The sequence below is a fragment of the Poecilia reticulata genome, linkage group LG16 (assembly GCF_000633615.1).
Source record: "Poecilia reticulata strain Guanapo linkage group LG16, Guppy_female_1.0+MT, whole genome shotgun sequence".
Taxonomy (NCBI): Eukaryota; Metazoa; Chordata; class Actinopteri; order Cyprinodontiformes; family Poeciliidae; genus Poecilia; species Poecilia reticulata.
Window position 1 is genome coordinate 20,560,024 of NC_024346.1, and position 24,899 is coordinate 20,584,922.

Genomic DNA, 24,899 nt, shown 5'->3' on the forward strand with positions numbered 1-24,899 from the left:
AGTTGCTCTAAGTTACATTGAAAGTCCATTAAAAGTGCCAACTTTGCATGATTTTGTAAATTATGATAATTTAATGCAAAGTTGCCACTTTTAATGGACTTTCAATGCAACGTTTAGAGCAACTTTGCATTAAAAGTTTCATTATTTACCAAATGACACTTCATGACAACTGTCATAAACATTCATAAAGACTTCTATATGTTCATGGCAGATGTTATGTCATGTTTTTGAACAGTGTCATGTCAGTCTTATGCACACCCCTTCAAATAAAGTGTTACCGAAATATGTTGTTGTAGGGAACAGGCTCTGCAGGTTGTAAAATATTTGTGCAAAAGCCTGCAGAAATGCTTCAGTCATCCAAAGTTTCTATCCTGCTACAAGCTCAAACGCTAAAAGCAGAGACCAGGAAAGATGAAGGTGGAAAATTACATCACTCTGCACCATAGAAAACAATAGGATGGAATTTTAAAAAAGCTTGCAAACTTCATATTTTCAAGATAGAAGACGTGTACTTCTTGAACATGATTCATGCTGAGTGACAAAACCCGAAGAGCAGCAGCACACAGGCAACACAATGAGTGGTTAACAAATAAAACACACACTGAGAAACACTCCAGCCTGCAGCGCCAACCTCTCTCTGGGATGCTGTAATTTAGCTGAGAGCATAACTTTCCCAGCAGGAGACAAACAACAAACAAATGTCAGAGTCGCACAAAGCACTTGTTGTTAAAATGTACTTGTTGGCTACTTTTCAAGGCTTGGAGTCCAAGGTCTGATGCCTGACATGACTACAAAATTTCATCCATGTAAAGCAATTTTCAAAATCATGCATATTTTTCCTTCTGCGTCTTTATTTCAGGGTACTTTGTGTAGGTCCACCACAAAACCGCCTATAAATTGGGATTATGCATTTACACCAATGTGGTCAAAATCCTTTCTCAAACTTCTTTTCAACAGGCTTCTCTGTCTGTCTCGGAGGGAATACTAGGGAAATGAGTTTGACAATTTCAACACCCAGGACGCTGTGTATGACTCAGAGAAGGACCTAAAAACGTCTCTAAGTATTTGATTTGCAGGTCACCAGACAGCACTGAGGCAACAATGTAGCTCTTCAGTTAAATCCCTGGTGGAGTTGCTGACTATCCTCAAACTAACAATGATCTGATTGGTAGATGACGGCTCCACCTACAGTCCAACAGCTGCGGTAAATGAAGGATTTGACAAATATGTTTTAAGAGCATATATCAGCAATATGTTTTAATATATTCCTCACTATTTCACATTTATTTCAGTTAATACATTTCTGCTTGAAATCAGTGAAGATGACCAAAGTTACTCTGCAGATTAAAAACGTGTGCAAGTTGACTGGAATGAAAGCAGCCAATAATAATGAAAACTCGGATGATGTCATCCTTACAAAGTGGAAACCTTCCACAGAAATGTTACCCTCTAAAATCAAACACTGTACTAGCTTTAATTCTTTGTGTATGAATGTAAAATTTGAAAGGTTGATGACACAAGCTGTCCATGTTATGGGTCTGTGTTCAGGTACAGTAGCAGTCAGCAGTTTTTTTCATGTCTCTGCATGTTCTGCCATATTGTGCAAACCATGCAGGCAGCCTGCATGTACAGGGATATTGTTCTCTATTTATAGGTGAATATGACTCAACTAAAAATGAACTGGATGAAATGATTGGATATTTCTGTGGTGTGTGACACATTATTTAAATGGAGGAACAACTTATAGTCGTTCCTGTTAAAAAAGTGTTTTGAAAAAAAAAACAGAAAAACTTTAATTTAATTTACTTTTATTTGGTTTGTTTTATTTGAAAACTTCATAAAAGTGACATGACTTTTGTCCAAGCCCCACAAACCTGTTATACCCACACGGTGTCGGAATGGAGCTCACCCTCACTTGACCCCGCCCTCTCCGGTTAACTCCCCCCGTGACGCCAGCAGAGTCCTCCCAATGCGGGGGCTTTGTGTGCGCTGTGCGGGGAGGAAAGCGTGTGTTCACGCCTTGTGGTGTGACAGTGTCAGTAACAGACCGCGCTCAGACAGCCGCTCTGAAAGGACAGAGCTGTTCCAGTTGCACTGCGTCCAAACAACTCGGATTGAAATTTAGAAGAGAAGCTGTTAAGGTGCGGTGCAGGAGTGCATTCATTAAGGAGCTGATTTTTTTTTTTATATATATAATTTTTTTGGGGGGGAGGATGCTTTCTGAGGTCAAACGTGGATATATGTTGATGGGGCTGCTGCTGCTGCTGCTGCTGCTGTGACTCCCAGTTTTCTCCTCACATGGAATAATTATCATTTCAAAATTTACTCGAGGAATAATCTAATCAATTCGCTCTCCATGGTGCTTGAAGGGTAAGTAGAACCCCAGGTGTGACTGCAGCGTGCATCATCCGAAGGCATGTCTTTGTTACTTTCTTTCTGCAAGTTGAAACGCCTCTGACGGACATTTAATTTTCAGCTTTGCCAGCATTTCTTTCTCACAGCAGTCCGGACTGAGACAACGGGCTTGTCTCGATTAACACAATGTTATTGTGGTCTGGCGCCTTTTGTTTTCAGCAGAGCGATGGACCGGATCGGGACCACCATGCAGAAGAAGGCAGCCGAACTGGAGCGGCTGGCTGAGGTGCTTGTCACCGGAGAGCAGCTAAGGTGGGTCTCTCAGCCCTGCCCCAACAACACACACTTGTGTATTAATCTCTGCTGCACCTCCAGCGTGAATCCTAAACACATTTGAACCGTCGCAAATAATTTAGGTCCTTATCTCCTCCTGCATTCTCCTGGAAAGAGACTAAAAAAAAAAAAAAAAAAAAAGGCATGACAGAACAAGACACTCTGCTGTGGTAAACATGTTTTATATAATGTTCCATGCAACTACAGCCAGATTGAGCAGCCTTACTGCAGCATGCTGAGTCAAACAAAGACATCCATACATGCACATCCATAGAAATCTTAGTGTTGTAATTGCTGCCTTCTGCAGGGTTGCATAACTCCCTCCTTTTTTTTTTCTTTTTTTTTTTTGGGTTGCTCCACTGATACAGTTCCCTATGAGCTGCAGTAACATACCATAATCCCTGCCTATCGCCGCTGTCAGTGAATCATATAGGAATACCCCTGGTGGAGTTGTTGACAGTCTGAAACCTCAGGCCTACTGTATATAAAGAGAGGCTCCAGAACCCTGGCTTTCACTGCCTCATGACCTCAGCGATGAATAGAGGCTCAGTAGGGAAGCATGGCACCAATGCCTGGAATTTCAGCCTCCCAGTTGAACTAAAAGGAAACAGGCATGCTGGTGAAAAGTTTTTATCCAAATGGGTGTAAGTGGTGTTATTTATTTATTTTTCTGCAGAGGCACCCACTTAAGGAGTTGCATAATATTTCAGAGATTAATAGTTTCCTTTTCTGCACATTCTACAAGGTGAATGCAGTGTGCTCTTCTTTTGCTCTTGAGAGAGTTCCTGTGTTTATAACTGTATGTTGTGTGCAGCATGCATGTGTTTGTGTGTGTTCGGATTTCTGGCACAGCTGTATGCTAACGCTGCCAGTTGGCTGCATCGCTGGTGTCAGTGAATGCAGAGCTGCTTTGGATAGCGGTCCCTGTTCTGGACGCTTGATGCGTGTTTCCAACTGCCTGTGTAAGATCTTGTTCGCCCCTCTTTAAAAATAAAATTAGACCTTGGCTCACTCCATCTTATCTTTAATGGACTGCCTCATCCCTCACCTAAACCGTATACATTGGCCCGTACTGGCACATTTGGCAAAGATTTGGAAAAAAAAAACAAACCTAAAATCTTTTTTGCACAAGTTATCTTACACATACAAAAATAATAATCTCAAATTTGTTTGTTTGTTTGTTTTTCAGAGGTGAGAAATAATCCATCTTTACAATGCGCTCTTGCCAACAGTATAGCCATTTGTTTACTCCTATGACATATAGTAAGACTAGATCATACAGAGAGCAATTTTGTGTCTTTTTATAGTAATTTATTTTGAATCAGTTTGCTGCTGAGAGAAGCAGTGATCATTAATTTTCTTTGAGACGTCACCTGTCACTTAACATGTTCAAAAGTGATGTTTTTTAAGGACTGTAACACATAGAAATGACATCCTGCTGATTCTTTAGGAGTAACACAATCTTCCCAATTTGTGTATCTTATGCTCCTATGTTGTTAATGAGTTTTAGGTTAAACTAAAAAAATGCATCAAATGCTGCTAGCTGATGATTTTGTAGTCAATCAAAGGCAAATTGTCAGATTCAGATTTGTGGCTGATTGCGTCTCCAATAGAATGAGTTCAGTAGATTTGAAATATTACATAATCCAAATAAGATGCCATGTACTCTACAAGGCTTCAAGTGACCTCAGAAGAGACGCAAGCCCACAGCATCACAGAGTCTCTACCATACATAACAGTGGACATAAAGTGCTTTCATGATCATACAGGTGGGTCTGTAGTGTTTGTTGCTGAAAGGCTTCATTGCTCTCATCCTACCAAGGCACATGGCTCCAGTTAGCTTAATAGAGTTCACCATGTTTTTGTTTGTGATGGTAGAACAGAATTGTTGGGTTTTTTTCTATTATCAATGCAAAGACTTAACAATTTATGGTTTTCTTTTGTGTAATTCTCTAACAATGAGCTCTGGTGATATTTTGTGTTACCTCCCTTACCATCCTACTCACCGTGTTTAGCTGCAGTAGTTTCCCAGAAACTTGGATCAACTTTTGAAAAATAAAGTACACATTTAAAAAGGCTTCAGGTCAATTAATATGGATAGTAATAATTTTGATCCTGCTAAAAACTAACATTTTAAAGTAGGATCTCCCCACCTAACTAAATAGATGTATACATTTGTCACTGTCTTTAAAGTGTGAAAATGATTGATATTCAATTTAAATAATAATTTTCCCCCGTTAAATGTGCCTATAAATCCAAATAATCAGATGCTAACATCCTGTTACCCGTGTCAGGGGTAAAAAGTTTTACCTGCTCAGTACAATCATGTTGTTGCGGTGAGCCTGGTAAAATGCTGATCTCTGCACGAAGCTCAGTGCTCTGTTTTGGTTGAATGAAGCAGCTTTTGTTACACTGTACAACACAAGCAAACACTAGACAGCTGGGTGCTCAATGTGAGCTTAGCTTGAGTGCGTAGCTTAGTTTGAAGTATTTTAAGAAATTGTGAGGAATTAGACAGGGCTGTGAAACTGCTTCTATTAAAAACAAGGAGTTTGCGGAGTCCACACCTTTATTTGTTAATTTTTTTTTTGTCTCGAGCCCAGTCTCTTGCAACACATGCCTCTCAGTTCCTGAACTGATAACAGTGAAGTGGCTGATAGGATTGCTGCTAGTGTATCAGCACATACATCTCTCACTCATTTTGGCCTAAGGAAAGTTATCGGGGCCTACAGAGACATGCAGCAGATCCAGGAAGTCTTGTGACCAGCTCGTTCTTTCATGAATAGGGACATTGTAGCGCCGTCTCAAAATGCATTGGGGAGCATTGAGAGCAATTAAATTTGAAATCAAGATATTAGTAGTCAGGAAGTCATTCACTGATGTGCTGATAAACTTCCAACTTTAGTAATTCACATTCCAGCTTTAGTGGAGGTTATTTTTCAAGAATAACAGTCAGAACCTTTCAGAAGTTGTGGAAAAAAAGGCAGATGAAACACCAGATTAGATCTGAGGTCTGTGAATTGTTAGCCACGATTGTTTGCCCATCATGCAGATTTGGCGGAACAGTTAGGCCGGCTGTCATTGCTAATTCAGAGTGATGCTGGCCAGCTGCACACAGACACAGCATGGAGGATCGAGCTAGCTGCAGGAAGCCTGGCTAAAGCCGATTCAAAACACTCTGGTTCAGGTCGAGGACAGGGAGATGGTGGGAAACCGGAATCTAGGGGAGCTGCTGAAGCATTATGAGGTCATGATTTTTTAAGATTGAAACAGATGCATTGTAGTTCCCTGAAAATGGTGTTTCAGCTCCATACGTCCACCATGAGCCCAGAAAAGACACATGCTCTGCCAAATGTTATGAAAGTTTTAGTGTTCAGGTTATTCTTCAACTAACTCTCTGTTTGCTCTGATAGGGATGTTGGATTTAGTGACCATAATGCTGCTCAACCCAAACAGGAAATGTAATGATGTCCAGAGATCAGAGATAAGGTTCACCAGCTTGTGATTTAACTGCCTGTCAGAACAAAATCACGAATTACTAACTGTTAAAAATAGAGCGGAAAGATTCTTGTCTTACTTTCTAGGAATCGAGCGTCAATCACATTTCCTCTGCTGCTCGTTTGTCTCCAGGCTGCGGCTCCATGAGGGGAAGGTGATCAAGGACCGGAGGCACCACCTTCGAACCTACCCGAACTGCTTCGTCGCCAAGGAGCTCATCGATTGGCTAATCGAACATAAGGAAGCCTCAGACCGGGACACGGCCATTAAGATCATGCAGAAACTATTGGACCAGAGCATTGTTCACCACGGTGAGGCTGAAATGTTGTGTATCCCAGAGAAAGGTTGGGTGAGTTAATCTTGGGTATTAATGGCTGGTGTGTCTTTTCACAGTGAGGGCTTCACTTGACATTTTCTGGGAACAAGCGTTATGTCCTAATGGATGATTCTCCATGTTCTCTCGGTCAACTTGGCTTAAAAACAGTGGCTCCTCTATCTGCTTTACATTTGACCAAACTACAGAGACGGACAGGAATAGTCTTGTTAGGAACAGTTTTATATCAACCTTTTAGAAAATGTTTTTATAAGTGATCACACAAAGTCATCTTGTATGAGCATCATGGCATTAAGGGGTGATATGCAGGTATCTACCTACCTACTGACTCTCTGACGTATATTGGGTTATCTCAATGCATAAAATTTTTTTTAGGTCCTGATCGATATCTTATGAGCATAGATGAGGATCTGAATGTAGACTGACTTGTAAGTCAAGATTGTTTGGCTTAGTCCAACTACAGCTGCCTTGTTCTTCCACTACTCCTGAATCACAGAGGCACTGTGATTCAGACACTCCTCTACTTCTTTAGTTTTTTGCCAGTAAGATGTTCAGACTCTAACTTAAATTTTTTTTCCCCTTTGTGTGCTTTCAGTGTGTGACGAGCACCGGGAGTTCAAAGACATGAAGCTCTTGTACCGCTTCAGAAAGGACGACGGCACATTCCCACTGGACAGCGAAGCCAAGGTCTTCATGAGGGGACAGAGGCTATATGAAAAGTATGGACGCACATGAGAACACATGCACATGCTAATGCAACCGTGTCTGATGCTGTTACGCGAGAAAACGAAGGGATAAACGACATGTGGCTTTAGTCTGTTTAGCATGCATTTCTCCTGAAATGGTACTGCATTTGATGAGAAAAAACACACTTATTTTAGTTATTGACAGAGTTTAGGGAAAAAACAATCAATAGCTGCCTCATAGTATGCAGTAAGTGAGCTTTTCAGAACTTAGATTAATTTAAAGATTGAAAACAGGGGGAATTATCCAGTTTTTTTTTAATCAAACAGGATATATTTAATAGTTAAACAATTTCCTATCAGTGATTGCATAAATACGGGTGACTGACGTGGTGGAACCAAGATCGAAATTTTGCATTGTCTGATTATCAGCAATCAATATTCAATACTTTCAGTCTAGGTCAGGTGTTGTTACAGGTAGCAGCCTGGATGAGATCAGCAAACAAAATGTTAATTGTGTGAAGCAAAAACTTGTTTTCATGCTTCAAAGACTTTGCTTTTTGAAGGTTGCTAAACTTAAGGTTAGTGTTTCTGCTGCTTTCTGCACAGCTTTCTCCTACATAAAGAGCTTTTGAATCTAAGCTAAGCTAAATGACCCAGACAAACGGGAAACTGAAGCAGGCATTACAGTCTTCCTCTCATTGGGAACGTCTTTCATCTTTTAAAAAGCTGAAAAGATGATTTGCGAAACAAATAAACTGTAACGGCCATTAATTTAGAGAAATGTAAGTATTTATCACAGACAGTAGAGGAAACAACCAAGAGTTACATTTTGTGATTCCCTCTCACATCTTTGTGATCACAACATCACAAAGATGTTGTGATCGTTTCCCCAATGTGATACTTGGGCTTGTACTCAGACATTTCTTATTAAAACATCAATCGTTGAGCTACAGGATGAAAGAGTTTTTTCTCCTTTCACTATCTGATGAATAGTGAATGACCACTCAGGAGCGCATGTTTATGCGCTCCTGTTTTTTTTTTGTCCATCTACACTACTGTTGATGCTCTGCTGATTGACTACATCAGGAAGAAAAAGCATCATCCATGTTTTTCTGAGAATTAGTTCAGTTGTAAATGGTTTTCGCTAAATTAGGACACAGAGTTCAGCTTGGCCGAGATAAAAGCCTGCAAATTTGGGGAGAGTGAAAGGAGTGTTGGGGGGGGGGCAGAAATGACTGGAAGCATCTTTACCGAGCGATGACGCACTGGTTTTGTCCGTGCAAGAGCTTTGTTTACAGAACACCGTAAACACGAACGACTCTGCTTGTCATCAACTTTGTATCTACTGTACATTTTTGATTTTGGAAATCGCTGCGAGCGCATTCGTGCCCAGGAATACAAGCAAGCTGTGTTTTTGTGCCTGTAGCTGAAGTGGCACACACTTCTAATCACAGACCTGTTTTTTTTAATTATTATTATTATTTTAGCATCTCTGGGAATACACACACACACATGTTCACACCCATACACTTCACTATTGCGTAAGAGAATGAAATAGTGGAAGAGGACACAGCTGTCAAGTCCGGTCTTAAAGCTGCATGTTTATGCAATTGCCATGGTGCACCACTCTCACACTCATTTACACGCTTGTTTGGTAACTCAAATTACTCTAAGGCTACAATTAAAGCATTGGTAGACATGGAGAAAAAGCTTTCAGTTTGTACACTTGTTTGTCATTTAGGTGATGTGGGTTTTCCTACTTCCTGTTTGCAGTTGTCTCTCACTGTTTTCCCAGGAGAAAGCAGAGCTCTGTTTTGACTCTAAGATCTTGAAGAAGGCTGCCAACATTTCAAACATACAGCAAAGCCTTATGAAGTCTTGCTCTCGCTTGACTTCTTGCAGCTTGAATGAACCACTTTTTTTTTTTTTTTTCCTGTGGAAAGTTTAGTTTTTTTTTTTTCACAAGTCAAGCTTTTGTTTGTTTATGTAACCAAATCAGAATCATTTCATTTATTATGACAACAAACCAAACAAGAGCAACGAAACACACGAACACAGTGATTCAGTCCTGCTTGACACCCATTTTAATCCTGTGAGCTACATCGTTTTTTTATTTTTTGTTTAGTAAGACGGCATTGACATTTTTCTGCAGCTGCAAAATCTCTGCTGCATGTAAACTACGTGAGCATACAGTTTGTTATGTTAAGTACCATTTCCACAAAGCTTTCCACTGGAACAAAAACAGTTGTCCTCATACATGCATTTATTTCTTATTTTGTCAAATCTCAAAACAACATAAATAGTCTCCAAACACAGGCAGCAGACAGATCTGGTTTTTAACAGCAGTTTCTAAATCTTGTGGGGAGGACTATGAGTATTTTTTTTTCTCAACACACTGGTTTCTTTCTTCCTTATATCTTTGTGTCTTTTTTTTTCTTTCCTTTTTTTCTGTTTTTGGTATGGACATATCTGTTATGTAACTTGGTGACAAAATAAATGTGTTCAGCCTTGCATGCCACGTTTTGGCCACGTGTGATCACGAAGCAACCGTTTCCTCGCTTACGAAGATCCACACGTGTCCACTTTACTTGAACGGCACTTGCTAAGCTAATTTGCCGCAGCGAGGATTGTTGGTTGTCAAAACGACATCAGAAAAAAAATGCATTCCTTAAGCTGCAATTTAGTCAGAGTCTTTGCTAACCTCGGTGAACCGCACTCACTGACATGCTCCACTGATGGTTGCATATATTTTCCACTGCAGATGGAGGCTGTTTTTTCTTAAAATGACTGATTATCATGGGTAGAAACTACATCCTAAAAGTATAGAGAGAGTCAAAGAGTTCTGTGAACATATTTGTAGAACATAATCAAGCATTTCAGTGATTCAATTATTCTTAAAAGGGTCAAGTTTGCACAAATGTAGTTAGTTTGACATCTTTATCCGGATCTTTTCCTGTGAATAGAAGCATTTTGTGGTGTGGTGCGGGACAGTGAATGGTTGCAAGTTGGACTAAACTTTGTAAAAACAAAAGACATTCAATAGGAGAAAATGGGAAACAAAGAAACATTAGCTCCTTACATAACTGCTTTGACTCAACCTTTCCTCAACATCTCACAGTAAAACCTAATTAGAATAAATATATCTGATTTATAGACATAACTTTCATTAATCAATCCAAGCTTGCCGTTTCTGAGTTTTTACAAGTCAGTCTTAGTGTACTTTGTATTGAGGCTGTGTAAGTATTTGCTTTTAAGGTGGAAATCTTGTAAATTGAGCTTTTTCTTTAAACATTCATTCAGAGAAAGAACGTGATTTGGTCCAATTAAATTGTGCATCAAAATCAGGTATGTTAAGAAATTGCTTCTACCACCAAGCCCTCAAAGAAATCTTCTCCTTATATTTAACTTTTAGAACCTCTCGCTCACCCACTCAGTGACCCTGAACACGACACCGACATTGCTGAAAGTTTTTGCATGGCTATAGAGTCGTTGTTGTGCGTTGGAGTGAGCGCTGCCGAATGAATAGCTAAGAGCATCTGCAGGCCAGAGTTACCCAAGTGTCCCATTTTCTGTTATCATTCTCCATTCAAACACAGTATTTGCACAATATTTAAGGTCTCAGGAGATGAATAATGCGTTGCATTGCTTAAGTTTCTATTTAAGTACAAAGTGCAGTACTTTGAGCTAATGCATTTGAGCTAGCATAACACAGTCTGTTGAGTTTAAAGGTTGATGTGGATCAAACAGCATTCAATCTTTCAGGTTTCATGGTAATAATGAATCGACATTTGTGTTTTGACTTTGGGAAAAAGTCTTTGTTACATTGAGTTTAAACGTACTAATTTCCCTCCACATGTTAATCCCTGAATGCTTCCAGCTCTACTTTTTTTTTCGCAACTCTGGGTCCAAATCTGGCAGATAAATTGTGTCCCCAGGCGATGTGTAATGAGGGCATTGGTCCGTCGTCATCAGGGCCTCTGGCTTTCTCTGAACTGTCATTACAAAGTGGATCGAACCAAACTAAGACGACAGAACAAAGTGCCTGTGGTAATTTGAAGCTTTTTGCAGAATGAAGGCTTGTTAATGCACCTGAGTACGGTTTCATTTGGTTCAAATTGGATTCATTAGGATCCCACTCTGCCTAACCAACAACACAGAAGCCGGCCTCCTTTGACTAAATTAAGTCCTTTCCCCAAGTTAAACCAGCCTTCTGCATTTACTGATTAGTGCAAAATGTCCCCATACCTACGACCATCTGTCTTGTGGAAAATGAATATATTTTCTGCTGGGCTATAAAAAATTGCTACTACTTTTTTAAATGCCCCAACAAACGGCAGATGAATCACTCAATTTTGAGAACAGGAAATGGAAAGTTGGCAAACTCATTCAAAGTTCACTTTAATTTCTTTTGTTCGGTCATGTTTTGGCTCTGTGTTTGTTGCTTTTCATCGACAGCTGTGAAACATGCAATGTCTTTTACATTTTACCTGTTCAGTCGTCACACAGGCAGGAAGCACTGGTTATTCTAGTCAGCTGGATCTCTCTTAACTGGTCACCAGTTGCTGGGTGTCCCCCTCCCCCCTGCAGCCAGAGCAGGTGTATACATGTTTATACAGCAATTAATATTTAGGAGCTAAAACCGGTTGCAGAAATTTACTTTGACTCTGCAAATAACAGCCAACAGGCAGAGAGGCATAAAGTTTAATGCTACAGTTTCTCACTAGAACATGTTTTGACACGTGCAAATGATGCAACAAAAGCGCAATGTGTCTGCAATGACTTGCATGTCTTATATAATTTAAGCAGGTAGATGATTAGTTTATGGGCGTACATGCTAAACAGCAGCAGGAGAAAAGATTCTTCATAGGTGTGTGTCACTTTATTTTTAGTTCTCTGTGTGTCACACAGTTCAACTCAGAACACACACTTCTACTTTAAGCTGATTTAATTGACTTACAAAAGTAAGTTGGTAATTTTCTAAAGTAAACACCAGAAGGAAAATGTTTAAATTGTATTTTCTTTATTTTTGAGCGAGTGTTTTATACCAACTGCTAAAGTCCTTTTTAATTTAGCAGATACATTTTAGCATCGCCTTCACCCTTTTTTTGTTCAGTCATGTTCTTTGTGACAGAAATGTGTTTTTTAGCGCTGTAACCTTGGAGCAGTGGAGTGATTGTTATGCATTTCAGCTGAAACCTGTCTGTGTCCCTGCTGGGCTGGGAAAGACTCTGAATTTGAACGCTACAACGTGGGAAGGGATAGTTTTGAGTCCAGAGGTTCTAGAATGCAAATGAATTATATTTTTGGTTATTTTAGCTAAGCTGAATTTTTCTTAATCTTTGCTTACTGAACTATTTTTTTCTTGTTATAATGAGGCTTAGTGTGTCCCAGTTTAACCAAATTTAGTTTAGTTTATATTAATTCTTCAAGTCTCTGTCGTTTTCATCTCATTTAGCTTAGTTTTGGCTTCTTTTAGCTTGGCTTAGGTAATTTTACCTTATTTTACTTCTGTTTAGCTTATTTCCCCCTTCTTCTTCTTAACTTTTTCTTTGATTAGTTAAATTTAATGTTGTTTATTTTAGTAAATTTTTAATTAGTTTTCCCTCCTATAATTTAGCTTTGCTTTTCTTATCTTACCTTAACATGACCTAATTTATTTTATTTGGCTTACATCTTGGATTATCCTAAATTGCTTTATTTTTCTCTAGTTTTGTGTATTTTGGCATATTTAGTCTTAACTTATTTTAGCTTAGCCTATCTTTAGCACTGCATTGTCTTAAGATTTTTTTTTCTTTTAGCTTAGCTTGTGTTATACTTTTAACTTAGTTCAGGTACTTCATCTTAGCTCATTTTTTCTTATCTTGGCTTAGTTGAGTACAAATAAACATTCTTAATTCTCCACTTTTTATTATGGTATGGCGATAACTTGTATTTTATTTATCTTTGGATTTCAGAGGGAGGGGAAATTGAAATGTTTGTTTTTTGTCTGTAAGAATTTACCTCCATTAAAAATGTTCACTTCCCCCTTTAAGTATTTTCCCACCTTAAACTGAGAAACAAAACATTGGTAATAATAGCTTTGTAGCCATTATGGTCGGTGAATGTATTTCCTAGTTTTATCCTTTTTCCTAATACAGGCTGATGAACACTGAGAACAACCTGATACAAACCAGAGAAGAAGAAGGGATGGCATTTGAGCGCGCCCTGGTTGCTTCGGAGTTCATCGACTGGCTGCTGCAGGAGGCGGAGATGCCCACCAGAGAGGAGGGTGAGCAGCTGGGACGGAGGCTGCTTGAACATGGCATCATTCAGCATGGTGAGGAGGAGAAGTAATGTTCACCCTGACATGGTCTTATTATGTGAAATCAACTTGTTTGAGCTTTAGGCCATGTTATAATTTTTATTCCCTCATCATAAAACATGGAGAGTGTTGATTCAATTCCTTTAATACGCATTTGAAAAATACTTTAATTTGTACATCTCTCATGGCGGACATTCAGCGGTGCCTAAATTCTTGGTCTCACATGACGTTCTTAAGGGGGTGTGTAGGACACAGCAGGAGCTTCTTAAAGAGACAGATGCCAATTTCAAGGCATCAAATTGAAAAATTAAGTTATGCTTTACATATACAACATTTTTATAACAACTGGAGATAACGTAGTTACTTGATTGTACTATAAAAGGACACTATGTGCCTGGAAACATTTTCCAGGCTCATAATACCGCTCCTTTAAGGAAATGGTTGCATGAGAATGGGCCACAGTGATAAACCAGCAGAAACTTGGCCACTCCCAAACAGCGATGATTAGCAACTACACAACACTGATCTTTACCTGATAGAAAATGTTTAGTATGTGTTAAAGTGTATTGCGTTTCATCTACCACTTTTTGGGTTTTCAGTACTTAACTTGGTGATTTCTGGTTCAAATTACTAAATTGAATGCAAGATGGGGGTGTTTTTTTGGGGGGTGGGTGGGGTATGTCTTCTTTTTCATCTGACTGTAAGAGCTTGGCTACTGGTTACTGTTATAGATGCTGGATCACCAACTCTCAAAAACTTTCATTTAATCACGATTGTAAAGAAAATACGTTGTTGGCATGTAAAGCTTTGGCAATCTGTTTTATTTGAACAAATTCATTGTTCAAAGCAAGGTCTTAACAGGTTTATTTTCTATATTTTATTAAAACATCACACCTGAAGATAAAAAAATTGGTTAATAAAGTCTCTAGGTGGTATCTGAAAGTTTGAAATATGGAAACTGCGTTGGTCATTCTCCTAAACGTCGCTTCTGCTCATCTTAGTCGACACTGACACATATTTTATCTCACATTAGCCAAGATCACGTTTAAATTTGTTCTCTGGTTTATAGTCATCCTCACCTGCCTGGGGATCAGCCTGTTTACTGGCATAATAGGCACTTTGCTGTTTTAACATTTTCCCAAAGTGTGCCAGTGGGCCTTTAGGTTTTCTGTCTCTATTAGATTAGAGAGCAAAGTTTTCAAAGTTCTTCAGTGGCTTCTGTGGCTGTGAGCTTGTTTGTCCACCAGCTGGTTTAAATTCCTTTTGTGCAGTTTGTGTGAGAGCATTCATGTTTTACATTCTGTCAAACAATTTCATCAAATGAAAGACAATTTGATTTGGAAGTGGCATCTAATTAGATCAGACACTGTTACAGCAAGGAACATAACTGTTGATTGGAAGATTGGATTAAAATGTATTTTCTTTTTTTCCCCATTTCTCTCAGGGATTTTTCTCTCATGTTGAAAGTCTATACTGTATCTATACTGTGCTGTTTTTTTCTTTTTCAAATGAATCTTCTGACAAATACAGAAGTAGAACATATCACACTCCTCTACTTCAGCTCTCTTAAGGGCTGAAGAATAAATTGTAGCCAGTTTTTGCTTCAGATGTGCAAAGTATGCAGCAGTCTTCCATACAGAACATAGTTTGTGAGACTGAAGGAACTAGGTGGTCAGCAGCACGGGAGCCCCACAGGGCTCTGTACTCTCACCATTACTTTTTGCTCTGTACACTTTAGACTCATTCAAGGTTTGCACCAAGACGCTGCAGGTCTTCTATAAGTCTGCTGCTGAGAGCGTCGTCTCTTCTGCTGTCATCTGTTGGGGCAGCAGCATCAGAACCACAGACCTAAAAAAGCTCAACAGCCTGATTAAGGAGGCTGGTTCTGTTCTGGGAAGTACTGTGTGGAGCCTCTGGAGATGACGATGCAAAGGAGAGTTCTTCATAAAATCGAGAAAATCATTGACAACCCTGACCATCTTCTTACTGAGACTGTCATAGAAAAACGAACTGTCCTTCAAGTCGGAAGCTCCTTCAGAGCCGTTGTAATACAGACCTCTACAGGAGATCCTTCCTGCCTACAGCCATCACTATACACAGCAACTCTTTGAAGAACCTTCAATGATATGAGATACAGCAACATTTATTTTTCCTTTGAGATTAATAAAAAAAAAATTTACTTTGAATTCTAAATATTTAAAAGGCGCTGTCAGCTGATAAGATGATGTTTAGAGATTGCTATCTACATAAATAATTACACTTCTCCTTGTCTGTATGCAAAATGCTATGCTCTTTCATACATTATTAGGGTCTCTAAAAATGGAACTGATTTGATAAAGGAACAAAATGTTGCATTTCCTGTGGGCATTCGGACTGCCTTCATAGCCCGGGCCTAACAACGGTCCGATGCTGCATCATGTGAAAAAGTTATTTCTGCTCCTTCTTTTTCTCCATCTGTTCTCTCTTCTGTGACTCACTTCCTGTCCTCCAGCTCCTTAGCAGTGCTGAGTGTCTGGAGGGCAGAAGAATGTGCACAAACATGCTAACGCACTCTGAGAGGCACGGTTCCGTGCAATCTCTGCCCCATGAAGACCAAACTAAAACCACAATATTAAATACCAGGCATCAGTGATCTCTGTAGGATCACGGAGAGTTCTTCTGCTGCACATAAAAAGTACTTCCTGACATAATGAAGTTGTCCGAATAGTGGATTTGAATTAATTAATTGATGGAAACACATTACAGGACTGCTGGTGTTGCAGAGAACAATCTGCTTTCCTCTTGTTAATGAGTATGCTTAGGTTAATAAGGAGATAATAAAGTTCTTGTGAAGTTTGAAATGTTCTGGACAGAAAGAACTTTGTATCTAAGAACAAATTTCTCTGTTCTACCAGAGTACGATACATATAGGCCTTAATGGTACGTGACGCAGAAACCATGAAAACATTACCAAGAAGCAAAGTGGAAAACAGGATAAATATGTGAAAATGCCTGACTGAACAAGAATATCATGAAATGTCCAAGTCAATAACACGGTAGAATATAAATCAAAATTCAACACCACCAACCTTAAACTGCGTGTCTAACTCTTTACAGAAACTGCACTGAATTAGCTGGAAATGTTTTCATCATTGGCATAAAAAGGTGAGACTAGGCAGCAGCAGTGTTCAAGTCCCTGAGCAGCTCTCTGTTTTTAATGTTTTGTTTCCTGTTTTGGTTTCATAAGTTTGCTTTGGTTGTATTTTGCAGCTGTGGTTTAACTGCTTGAACTGTGTCAAGTTATAACCGGTCTTATCTGATCATTTTAGATGACAGACTAATAAAATATGTGTTTGTCATATTTTTCTGGGGTTTTTTAACATAAGCATCAGAAGAAGGTCACACACTTCGTGAATTTACTCATTTTTTGCTTGTTTTTACATGTCGTGTGAAAAAACAAATAAATTTTTCCACTTTTTCTTTGCTTCAGTCACCAACAAGCATCACTTTGTGGACGGGCCGCTCCTCTACCAGTTCCGGATGAACTTCCGGCGACGGCGGCGGCTGATCGAGCTCCTCCACGAACGCGGCCGCGGCATCCCCGAGAGCCACGACAGCCCCTTCTGCCTCCGCAAGCAGCAGTCGGACGGAGGCAACACCAGCTTCCTCTCAGGTACCCAGTGAGCCGCAGAACTAATGCCAGCCAAGCCTGACGCACACCTGGTCTACCTCTCCTGTGAGAGGACATGTGGACAATTGAAGATGTCCTCACATTTTCTGGGAAGCTGTAAATTAATATCATTTTAACTGTGGAGATGTTTTTGTGTCCATATCAAGACAACAATCTAGCTGTAAAGGTTGGCGATGACCCCTATCCTTCTGTTGTAAACAGTGACATATTTACCTAATTTGCCTTATCTCCTGCTGACTCAGATACCAGAACAGAGGCACACTCCCTCTTGGTAATGCTGGTGTCCATGGTTTAGAAAGATAACAGAGGAGGAGTCCTGATTGTGTTGCTATGTAGAGTCACACAGTCACTGGCCTCCCATCATGACCTCAGAGCCCGTTTCTTGGGATTTTATAATTTGATTCCTCCCTCTATTGCAGTATAATCTGGTCTGTGTCTAACAAGTTCTCCCTTTTTTATAACCACAACAAATTTTTGCAAATGTTTGCAGGTGTGAAGGCCTTTTCTAACATCTTTGGATTTGATGTATTATTGTCATCTCAAAGAAATTTTAGATGGAAAATATTTTTGGTGTTTTATTTAAAAAGACAGAGTAAGATAACTTATTAAACAAAGTTTCTGTGATTTTTACATTTTTTATTACAATACCAATTGTCATTTTTTGTTTAATTCCAACTTTCTAAAAGTTACATTTGAACAATTTTCATGTTTCTGCATGTCACAGGCAAGGTGATGTAGTTGCATTTTTAACCTCTTGACCTTTTAATTGTGCGTTAGTGAGTCCCACTAAGGAGATTAAGGTGGTGGTTGGAGTTCGACGAAGCAGCATGAGCAGCAGCTGTGGCAGCAGCGGCTATTACAGCAGCAGCCCAACGCTCAGCAGCAGCCCACCGGTCCTCTGCAACCCCAAATCCGGTAGGTCAGCATGGAGGCACTACCAGCTGCACTGTTCATTTTGATTTATATAAAATACATGATATTGTTTATGTGTAAATGGGAGAATCCTGGTCTCTAAAGCTCAGTTTTCTGCTTAGTGTTTTTATCAGTTTATTTTGTTATCGAGAATCAATCATTGCTCAATTATGACAGGTATAAAGCTAAAAAACAACACTGCCTTTTGAAAAAATTTAACCCACTCTCACTCCTAAATCCTTTAATTTGCTGACATTTGTTACAAACAAAATCTGTTCTGTCTTTTGTGTGACAGAACAACATAAAGTGAAGCAAAATGTCATACTGTTTCCAAAATGTTTCACATCTTTTACTCAATAAGCTCAGTCAGTTTGTATGTTGTTTTTTTCCCTTTAGTCTTGTCACCGATACTTAATTGAACTTAGATCTGGACTTTGACTAGGTCATTAATACACATATGCTTTGGTTTGAAAAATTGTACTATAATCTGACCCTGCATTGAACTCCTCCACAACTGTATTACTTCATAAATACTGTTGTTTCTTAAATAAACAAGAGATGTCTCTTATCTTAAATGCAGTGCTTTTGGACTTTAAAGTTCATACGTTTCCACACAAAACCATTTATTTTTTGCATCTTATGATGTAAAAGTGAGACAGAACATCTAAGCATTCATAGCAGATGATCAGTAATGACAGTAAAATGAGCTCATGGTCACATGTATTCATAGCTGTTTATGAAGTTGGACAGATCAAAGAAGCTCCACAGTGCTGGTCTTTAAATGGGAGGCATGAATGTCAGATTATAGTAAATTAAACATGTTTTTTTCATTTATCTTTTTTTATTTGTAAAAAAAATGATCTAAAGGTTGGTCAGCTGCACTTCTTTTTTTATTTGTAGCAGTTTATTGGTTTGTTGTCTTACATCAATAATCAAATGATCTGATAACCTAAATGCATTGAAACACGGCATCCTTTCATGCTTCTCTCTCTGTTCAGGTTAAAAGATGCAATTCAAAATATTTCTGCATATAAAGTTATAGGGATGTGTGTATTGATTAGTGGAAGTCAAAGAAGGGGACAGCAGCACTCTTTTAGGAAGTAATGTGCCTTTGGCTGTCAGTATGTGACCTATTCTCCCATTTTCTACACACAGACAAACACAAACATTTTTAAGCAGAGGAATCATTTCTGTATTTGTGTTTGTGTTTTCAGTGTATGCACTCATTGTTTGTTTGCAGGAAGGTGTTTTCACTCAGGCATGCCCATGGTGTTCAGGCCTTTTTATTTTGTCTCACTGTCACTCTAACGATGTGTTTTGTCTCTGTGTTTCTTTCTCAACAGTTGTGAAAAGACAAGTGACTCCAGAGGAGCTTCTGACACCAGGAGGGCCTTTTATAAAGAAGACTTTCACTGTACGATCGCACAAACACAGAGCAGTTCTACATTTTTCACACTTTGGTCCTCTGTGTGCGTGTGTGTGCCTCAGAAAGACAAATATTCACTGATGATGTGTGATAATTGAAATTATTTACATATCGTTTGCAATCAGAAGCACTCATGTATTTTAAAGATTTCCCCTTTGGTTTTGATTTCTCAGATTGTGGGTGATGCTGTGGGCTGGGGCTTCGTGGTGCGAGGAAGCAAACCCTGTCACATCCAGGCGGTGGATCCTGGTGGACCGGCTGCTGCAGTTGGCATGAAGGTAAACATCCACTGGGGTTAGACCCAACAGAGAACCAACATTTACTGCAAAATCAAATCTGCTGCAAATAAGATCTAGATAGATAGATAGATAGATAGATAGATAGATAGATAGATAGATAGATAGATAGATGGATAGTTGAAACACATCTATCTATCTAAGTTATGACCACAGAGAACAGATTGGTGAGAATGTGCACACTAAGCAGAAGTGGATGCATAATTGGCTAAGAAAAAAAATATGTACTTGCTTTTTTTGACTGTATATTAATTATCTAGCCATTATGGTTTAACTAGCAGATGTGCACTGGAATCTGCATTTATATTTTTTCAACATGGACGGTCTCCTGACATTTAGCAATTTGATTGTTTCAATGCATTTAAAAGAAAAGTATTCAAATCACTGAGAAACATTTCTGTCTCACATAAAGATAAAGGTAGTCATTTTGTAATATCCACTAATTATTATCTAACTCACCACGATGAAAAGCATTTTTTTTTCACTTGGGAAAACTCAAACATCATTTTCTAACGACTAATCTTCAATAGTGTCTCCGTTGAATGCTTTTTAAATGTTCTTTAAGAAGTAAATGTTTTAGGAGAAGCGTTGGACAGGAATAGAAAAGAGGAACCGTTTCTGTGGCTTCTGTCCGCAAAGGGAAGACGGCAAGGACAGCAAAGAACCTGCCACGTCCCAGGGGAAAACCAAGAAAAATGAAATGTAAACAGGGTAATGTTTCCTCTGCTGCCTCAGCTGGCATGCAAATATGTCAACAAGAGCCACAGCTAAGAATTCTGGGAATTCAGTGGGGACCTACGCCTCGACATGAAAAATGAAGGAACAAGACGAGAGAAGAACAACAAAAAAAAAAAAAAAGAAAAAAAAATCAGATCATGTGAGTTAAACTGAGCTGAAGATGAAGTCTTGGTAGCAGCACCGAAAGAGGAAACTGTCAGTTCTTCTTTGGTCGCTGTTATTACCTTGGAGATATTCTGTATGAAGGTTACAGAGGCTGCACTGCTGAAAAGAATCCCACGTGTTTCTACACTGCTGCGTTTTGGTAACGCCGTTGTGATTATACATAGTTATTCTCTACAAGTCAGTATTTCTGCCATGTGAAAGGAAACATGTCAGGAATCCCATAGTTTCAGTTGCAGACATATAATTTAGTATATTATAGTAAACATTATGAAATCTAAAGTATAAATATAAATGATTGTGTTCAGGCGAATCCGCCTCACTCCGTCAACAATGACTGGTTGAGTTTCTCGTCAGCCACGACCCGGTGGATTTATTTTGCTTGCATTTCCTTGAAGGTTGCTCTAGTTTCATCTCACCTGAGTACTTTAGTGATGTGTAATGATTCTTAAGAGAGAAACGTCTGAGCTTGTAAAGTGATGGCACTGCAGCTCAGGCCGGAGGTCAGAGGAGAGGGCGAGCTCAGGCTGCAGGTTGTAAAATCATTAACAGGCTTTCCTCATGTTTAACCGCCTGATTATGATCTCAAAGTTTGCATCTTTGTCTTTCTCCCCATGAGCCTGTTTCACAAGAGATTTCTGTGTGTACCGAACGGGTAGCCTGCGTCCCGATTGTAAATTTGTACAAGATTGCCGCTGCTGTCGGTTCAAATTGAAACAATTTTAGCGACGACGTAAGAGCCACGGTGTTTAATACAGATTGCCTTTATTGAGCTGGATTGTGGGAACAAGCGGGATCAGACTGGCTGTTAAAGTTACAGTTTGACATTTTTGGTAAACACTCTTGTTGAGACTCTCCTGGATTCCTGTTGTCACTTCAAGGTCTCCAGGAAACCAGTGCGCTCTGCAGAATCCCTACTGCTGGCAGAGATTTGCGTTTGGACCGCTCAGTGAAAACACTGGGGTTTTTTTTTTTTTTTTTTCAATTTTATTTCATGCAACATCATAAAGACTGAGATTTAATGTCACATCTATCTCTTTGTAAGTGTAGGTTTGTCTTTATTTAATCTGTCCACAAATCTGCAGCATTTGCCCAAATAAACCTGAAACTGGTGTAAACCCCCTTCTTTCTCAGTAACCAAGGGCTCCTGTTAGTTTGCACTGTAGCATTTTATATATTTTTGTTTACACTCTTTGTTTTCCTGCATCATCTCTTTCTCCGCAAGGCCTCACTGCATCTACGGCCTGTTTAGTTTTGTTGAGGACGGTTTGCTTTCCCTTCTCTCTGTAAAACAGATTTTTAACTCTCTTGGTACAATGATCCGTAGAGTCCAGCTGGACCCCTGCCAACACTAATAATCCCTGAGCTCAAAAGAAAAAGAGCAGCAGGGGGAGAGTCCAAGAGGAATGTGTACAGAGATAGTTGAGCAGGTTGGTGGAAAGAAGCGGTGAAGAAGAACCTCGAGGATTGCCTTAAGGGAAACTGTTTGTTTCTTTTAAGCTTCTTAATAATGCATAGAGAGATGGGAGGTTGATCACCTCGCTTTCTTCCCAGCCGTTTCTTTCCTTCACTTTGATTTATCAGTAAAACCAAAATTGTTTTTGTTCTTTAGTTTACAGTGAAATGCTGCCATAAGCCCCTCTGATCTGGTCGTTTCTTCCCCATTACCCAGCGTTTTTGATTTGGCAATAAGCAGTCTTACACTGCAGGTTTTGCACTGACTACATTTTAACTCATGCCTGGCTTTGGGGAAATATTATCCATCGTTGACGACTAGAGACGGATGTAGCTATCTACTCACACTTAAGGAAATGTAATTACATGACTCTAGTATCCATCCATTATCCAATATTTCTAGAATTGCATTCTAGAATTGCACTGCTCATGGTGGCGGCATGTTGGAGCAGCTGTGCTAGGTTCGATCTCATTTGTTCTTTTTGTTCATCGTTTTTGTGATTCAGACATTGCATGTTTGGACAATTATTCTCTTGCATTCTTACTTTCAGACATTTGTTCGGATGTGTAGCCGACAGATTTCAAAAAGAGCATCAAAAGGGAATGAGGCACATTGGTTGTCTTCCAGGAAATGTCATCATGGAGTCCCTAACAACTCTTTGAAGACACTTGGGTGATATAAATTACGGCAACATTTACTTTCACTTTGGGATAAATAAATAAAGAATTGAATTGGGCTGAATCTGGAGGGAGCTCATAGGAATGAAATGTTCACCTCATGTAATCCTCTAATATGTCTATTTAACTTATTACAAGTCTCTTAGACATTTTGGACTATCAGCATTGAAGCTTAGGGTGTAGTTGTATACAAGGCATCCAAAATAAGAATACAAAGTTTTACATTTCTCTCGTTCTTAAAAAATATATATATCTAATAATGTTGTTTTTAAACATCTAAGAGTTCAAAAGGGTTAAAACATGAGGTCATGTTATTATCAGTCGCCACGCTGTTGCAGCTTTGGTAATAATGATAAGAGTCTCAAGGTTTATGTGTGTAAGAAGTGTGTTGGGCTGTGGCCGTCGTGCTTTTATAGCGTTACTGCTGATAACAGTAATGACTCTCTACGCCTAAACGTTTGCTCAGTTAGACGCTTTGCTGGTTACTACCCGTTTAACAAGATTTAAAGTGTCCTAAGTGGTGGTGTTCTGTTGTTAGAGATTACTCCTCTGATGTAATGTCAATTTATAAAGTTTTTATTGACTGCACTAACTAATAACTTCCTGTAATTACTCCAAAACATTTTGTTTCGGTGTAATTACAGAAACTATTTGAAACTGTTTCTGTTTCAAGTATATTCAAAACAACCATCAGACGAAAAAAAAAAACGTGCAACTAAGGAGGAAGGAAATCCACCAACCAATTGTTTCAGATGTTGATTTATATTTTTATTAAACGATACCAGAAATATTAATTATTTTTACAAGAACCACTGTGATCGTTATGCAATGTTCAGTAAAGTCAGAAAACTAAAACCAAGAATATTTCCTGTAATATTTTTCTTGCACAACAGAAAACTGACATGTTAAACACAATGCGTCTGCTGTTTTTTTGTTTTTTTTTCCAGTTCGCACAGCATCTCTGTGTTTTATGTGTATTCATAACTGCAAAAAGTGTTCTTGCTAAACTAATTATTTAGCAAAAACAATTGCTAAAGAAATTTTTATTTTAAAGAGTAACTAAAACTGTGAAAACACCTTAGAAAGAGCCTGAAGCAGCTCTCCTGTCCGCCTGCAGGTGTGTCAGTTTGTGGTGTCTGTGAACGGCCTGAACGTCCTCTGCCACGACTACCGGACCGTCAGCAACCTGATCCTGACCGGCCCCAGGACCATCGTCATGGAGGTGATGGAGGAGGCGGCAGTCTGACGAGGCCTACCAGGAAAAAAGATACCAACATGTCGAACTGAAGTGAGGAAATAAAACAAGGACTTTGAACTTCTTCACCAGACAAACATGGACGACCTGCAGCAAAGCTCTCATTCCATCTGGTTTGATCTAAGCGGACACCGAGATGTCTGATTTGGGTAAACGGCTCATCTTGCTGGCCGTTCCTCTTTTTTTATTTTGCCTTCAGAAGTGAAATAGCAAGAATCCCATCAACCACAAGTGTGGGCGGAAAAGAAAAAAAAAATTACCTAACTGTATTCCTGGTTTTGTGCTCAAACTGAATCTGTTTGCTGATTCTGAGAGTTTTAAATGAATGTTACAGGACTCGGCGCAGCGCCTTTCATCAGAATGTGGAGATAAGCAATCATAAGGGAAGCAGGGTAGACACTAAATGGGTTTGTACTTTCAAGAATATATTCCATGACCTTTGCCCCAGACTCCTCCTGCTGTTCAACACTGCCCTCTACTGAACAGAACGGAGAGATGCACATTTTACATGCTGTTGGTTTTAGTTTTATCCTGTTTTATTTTTTATTTTTTTTAAAGAAAGACATCTTTTTTTAATGTTTTTTTTTTTTTTTTTTTAAGAAAAACATCATCAGGATACATTTGTTAAATGTATAGGTGTTTTTGTTTTGGAAAAAGATATAAAAAATGGAAAAGTGCTGCTTGCATTAGTAAAAGAAAACAAATAAAAAAACCTGAAGATTTCTTTATTTACACCACCAAAAAGTCATATTTGTTAAAAAAAAAAAAAAAAAACTGTTGTCTGAGCAGTCACTACTCAT

The 24,899-nt window shown here is 39.0% G+C and overlaps 1 protein-coding gene across 2 annotated transcripts; it reads left to right on the top strand.

The window, feature by feature from the left end:
- Nucleotides 1-1,995: 1,995 nt before the first annotated feature.
- Nucleotides 1,996-24,691, top strand: deptor (DEP domain containing MTOR-interacting protein). 2 transcript variants are annotated; one of them, XM_008432276.2, is made up of 10 exons: nucleotides 1,996-2,370; nucleotides 2,578-2,667; nucleotides 6,319-6,497; nucleotides 7,116-7,239; nucleotides 13,344-13,522; nucleotides 16,977-17,159; nucleotides 17,955-18,092; nucleotides 19,433-19,503; nucleotides 19,689-19,793; nucleotides 23,962-24,691. In XM_008432276.2, exons 1-10 carry the CDS (start codon nucleotides 2,357-2,359, stop codon nucleotides 24,088-24,090), a joined length of 1,212 nt encoding a protein of 403 aa, XP_008430498.1. In that variant the 5' UTR covers nucleotides 1,996-2,356; the 3' UTR covers nucleotides 24,091-24,691. The 2 variants fall into 2 exon arrangements, with proteins under 2 accessions (XP_008430498.1, XP_008430497.1); XM_008432275.2 differs by having other exon boundaries at nucleotides 1,997-2,370; nucleotides 2,575-2,667.
- The last annotated feature ends 208 nt before the right edge of the window (nucleotides 24,692-24,899 follow it).

Excerpts from the sequence above, each read along its gene's own strand:
- deptor (XM_008432275.2), top strand. Across the intron at positions 7,240-13,343 it reads GGACAGAGGCTATATGAAAA|GCTGATGAACACTGAGAACA; the intron begins GTATGGACGCAC and ends TTCCTAATACAG. Across the intron at positions 18,093-19,432 it reads CCTCTGCAACCCCAAATCCG|TTGTGAAAAGACAAGTGACT; the intron begins GTAGGTCAGCAT and ends CTTTCTCAACAG.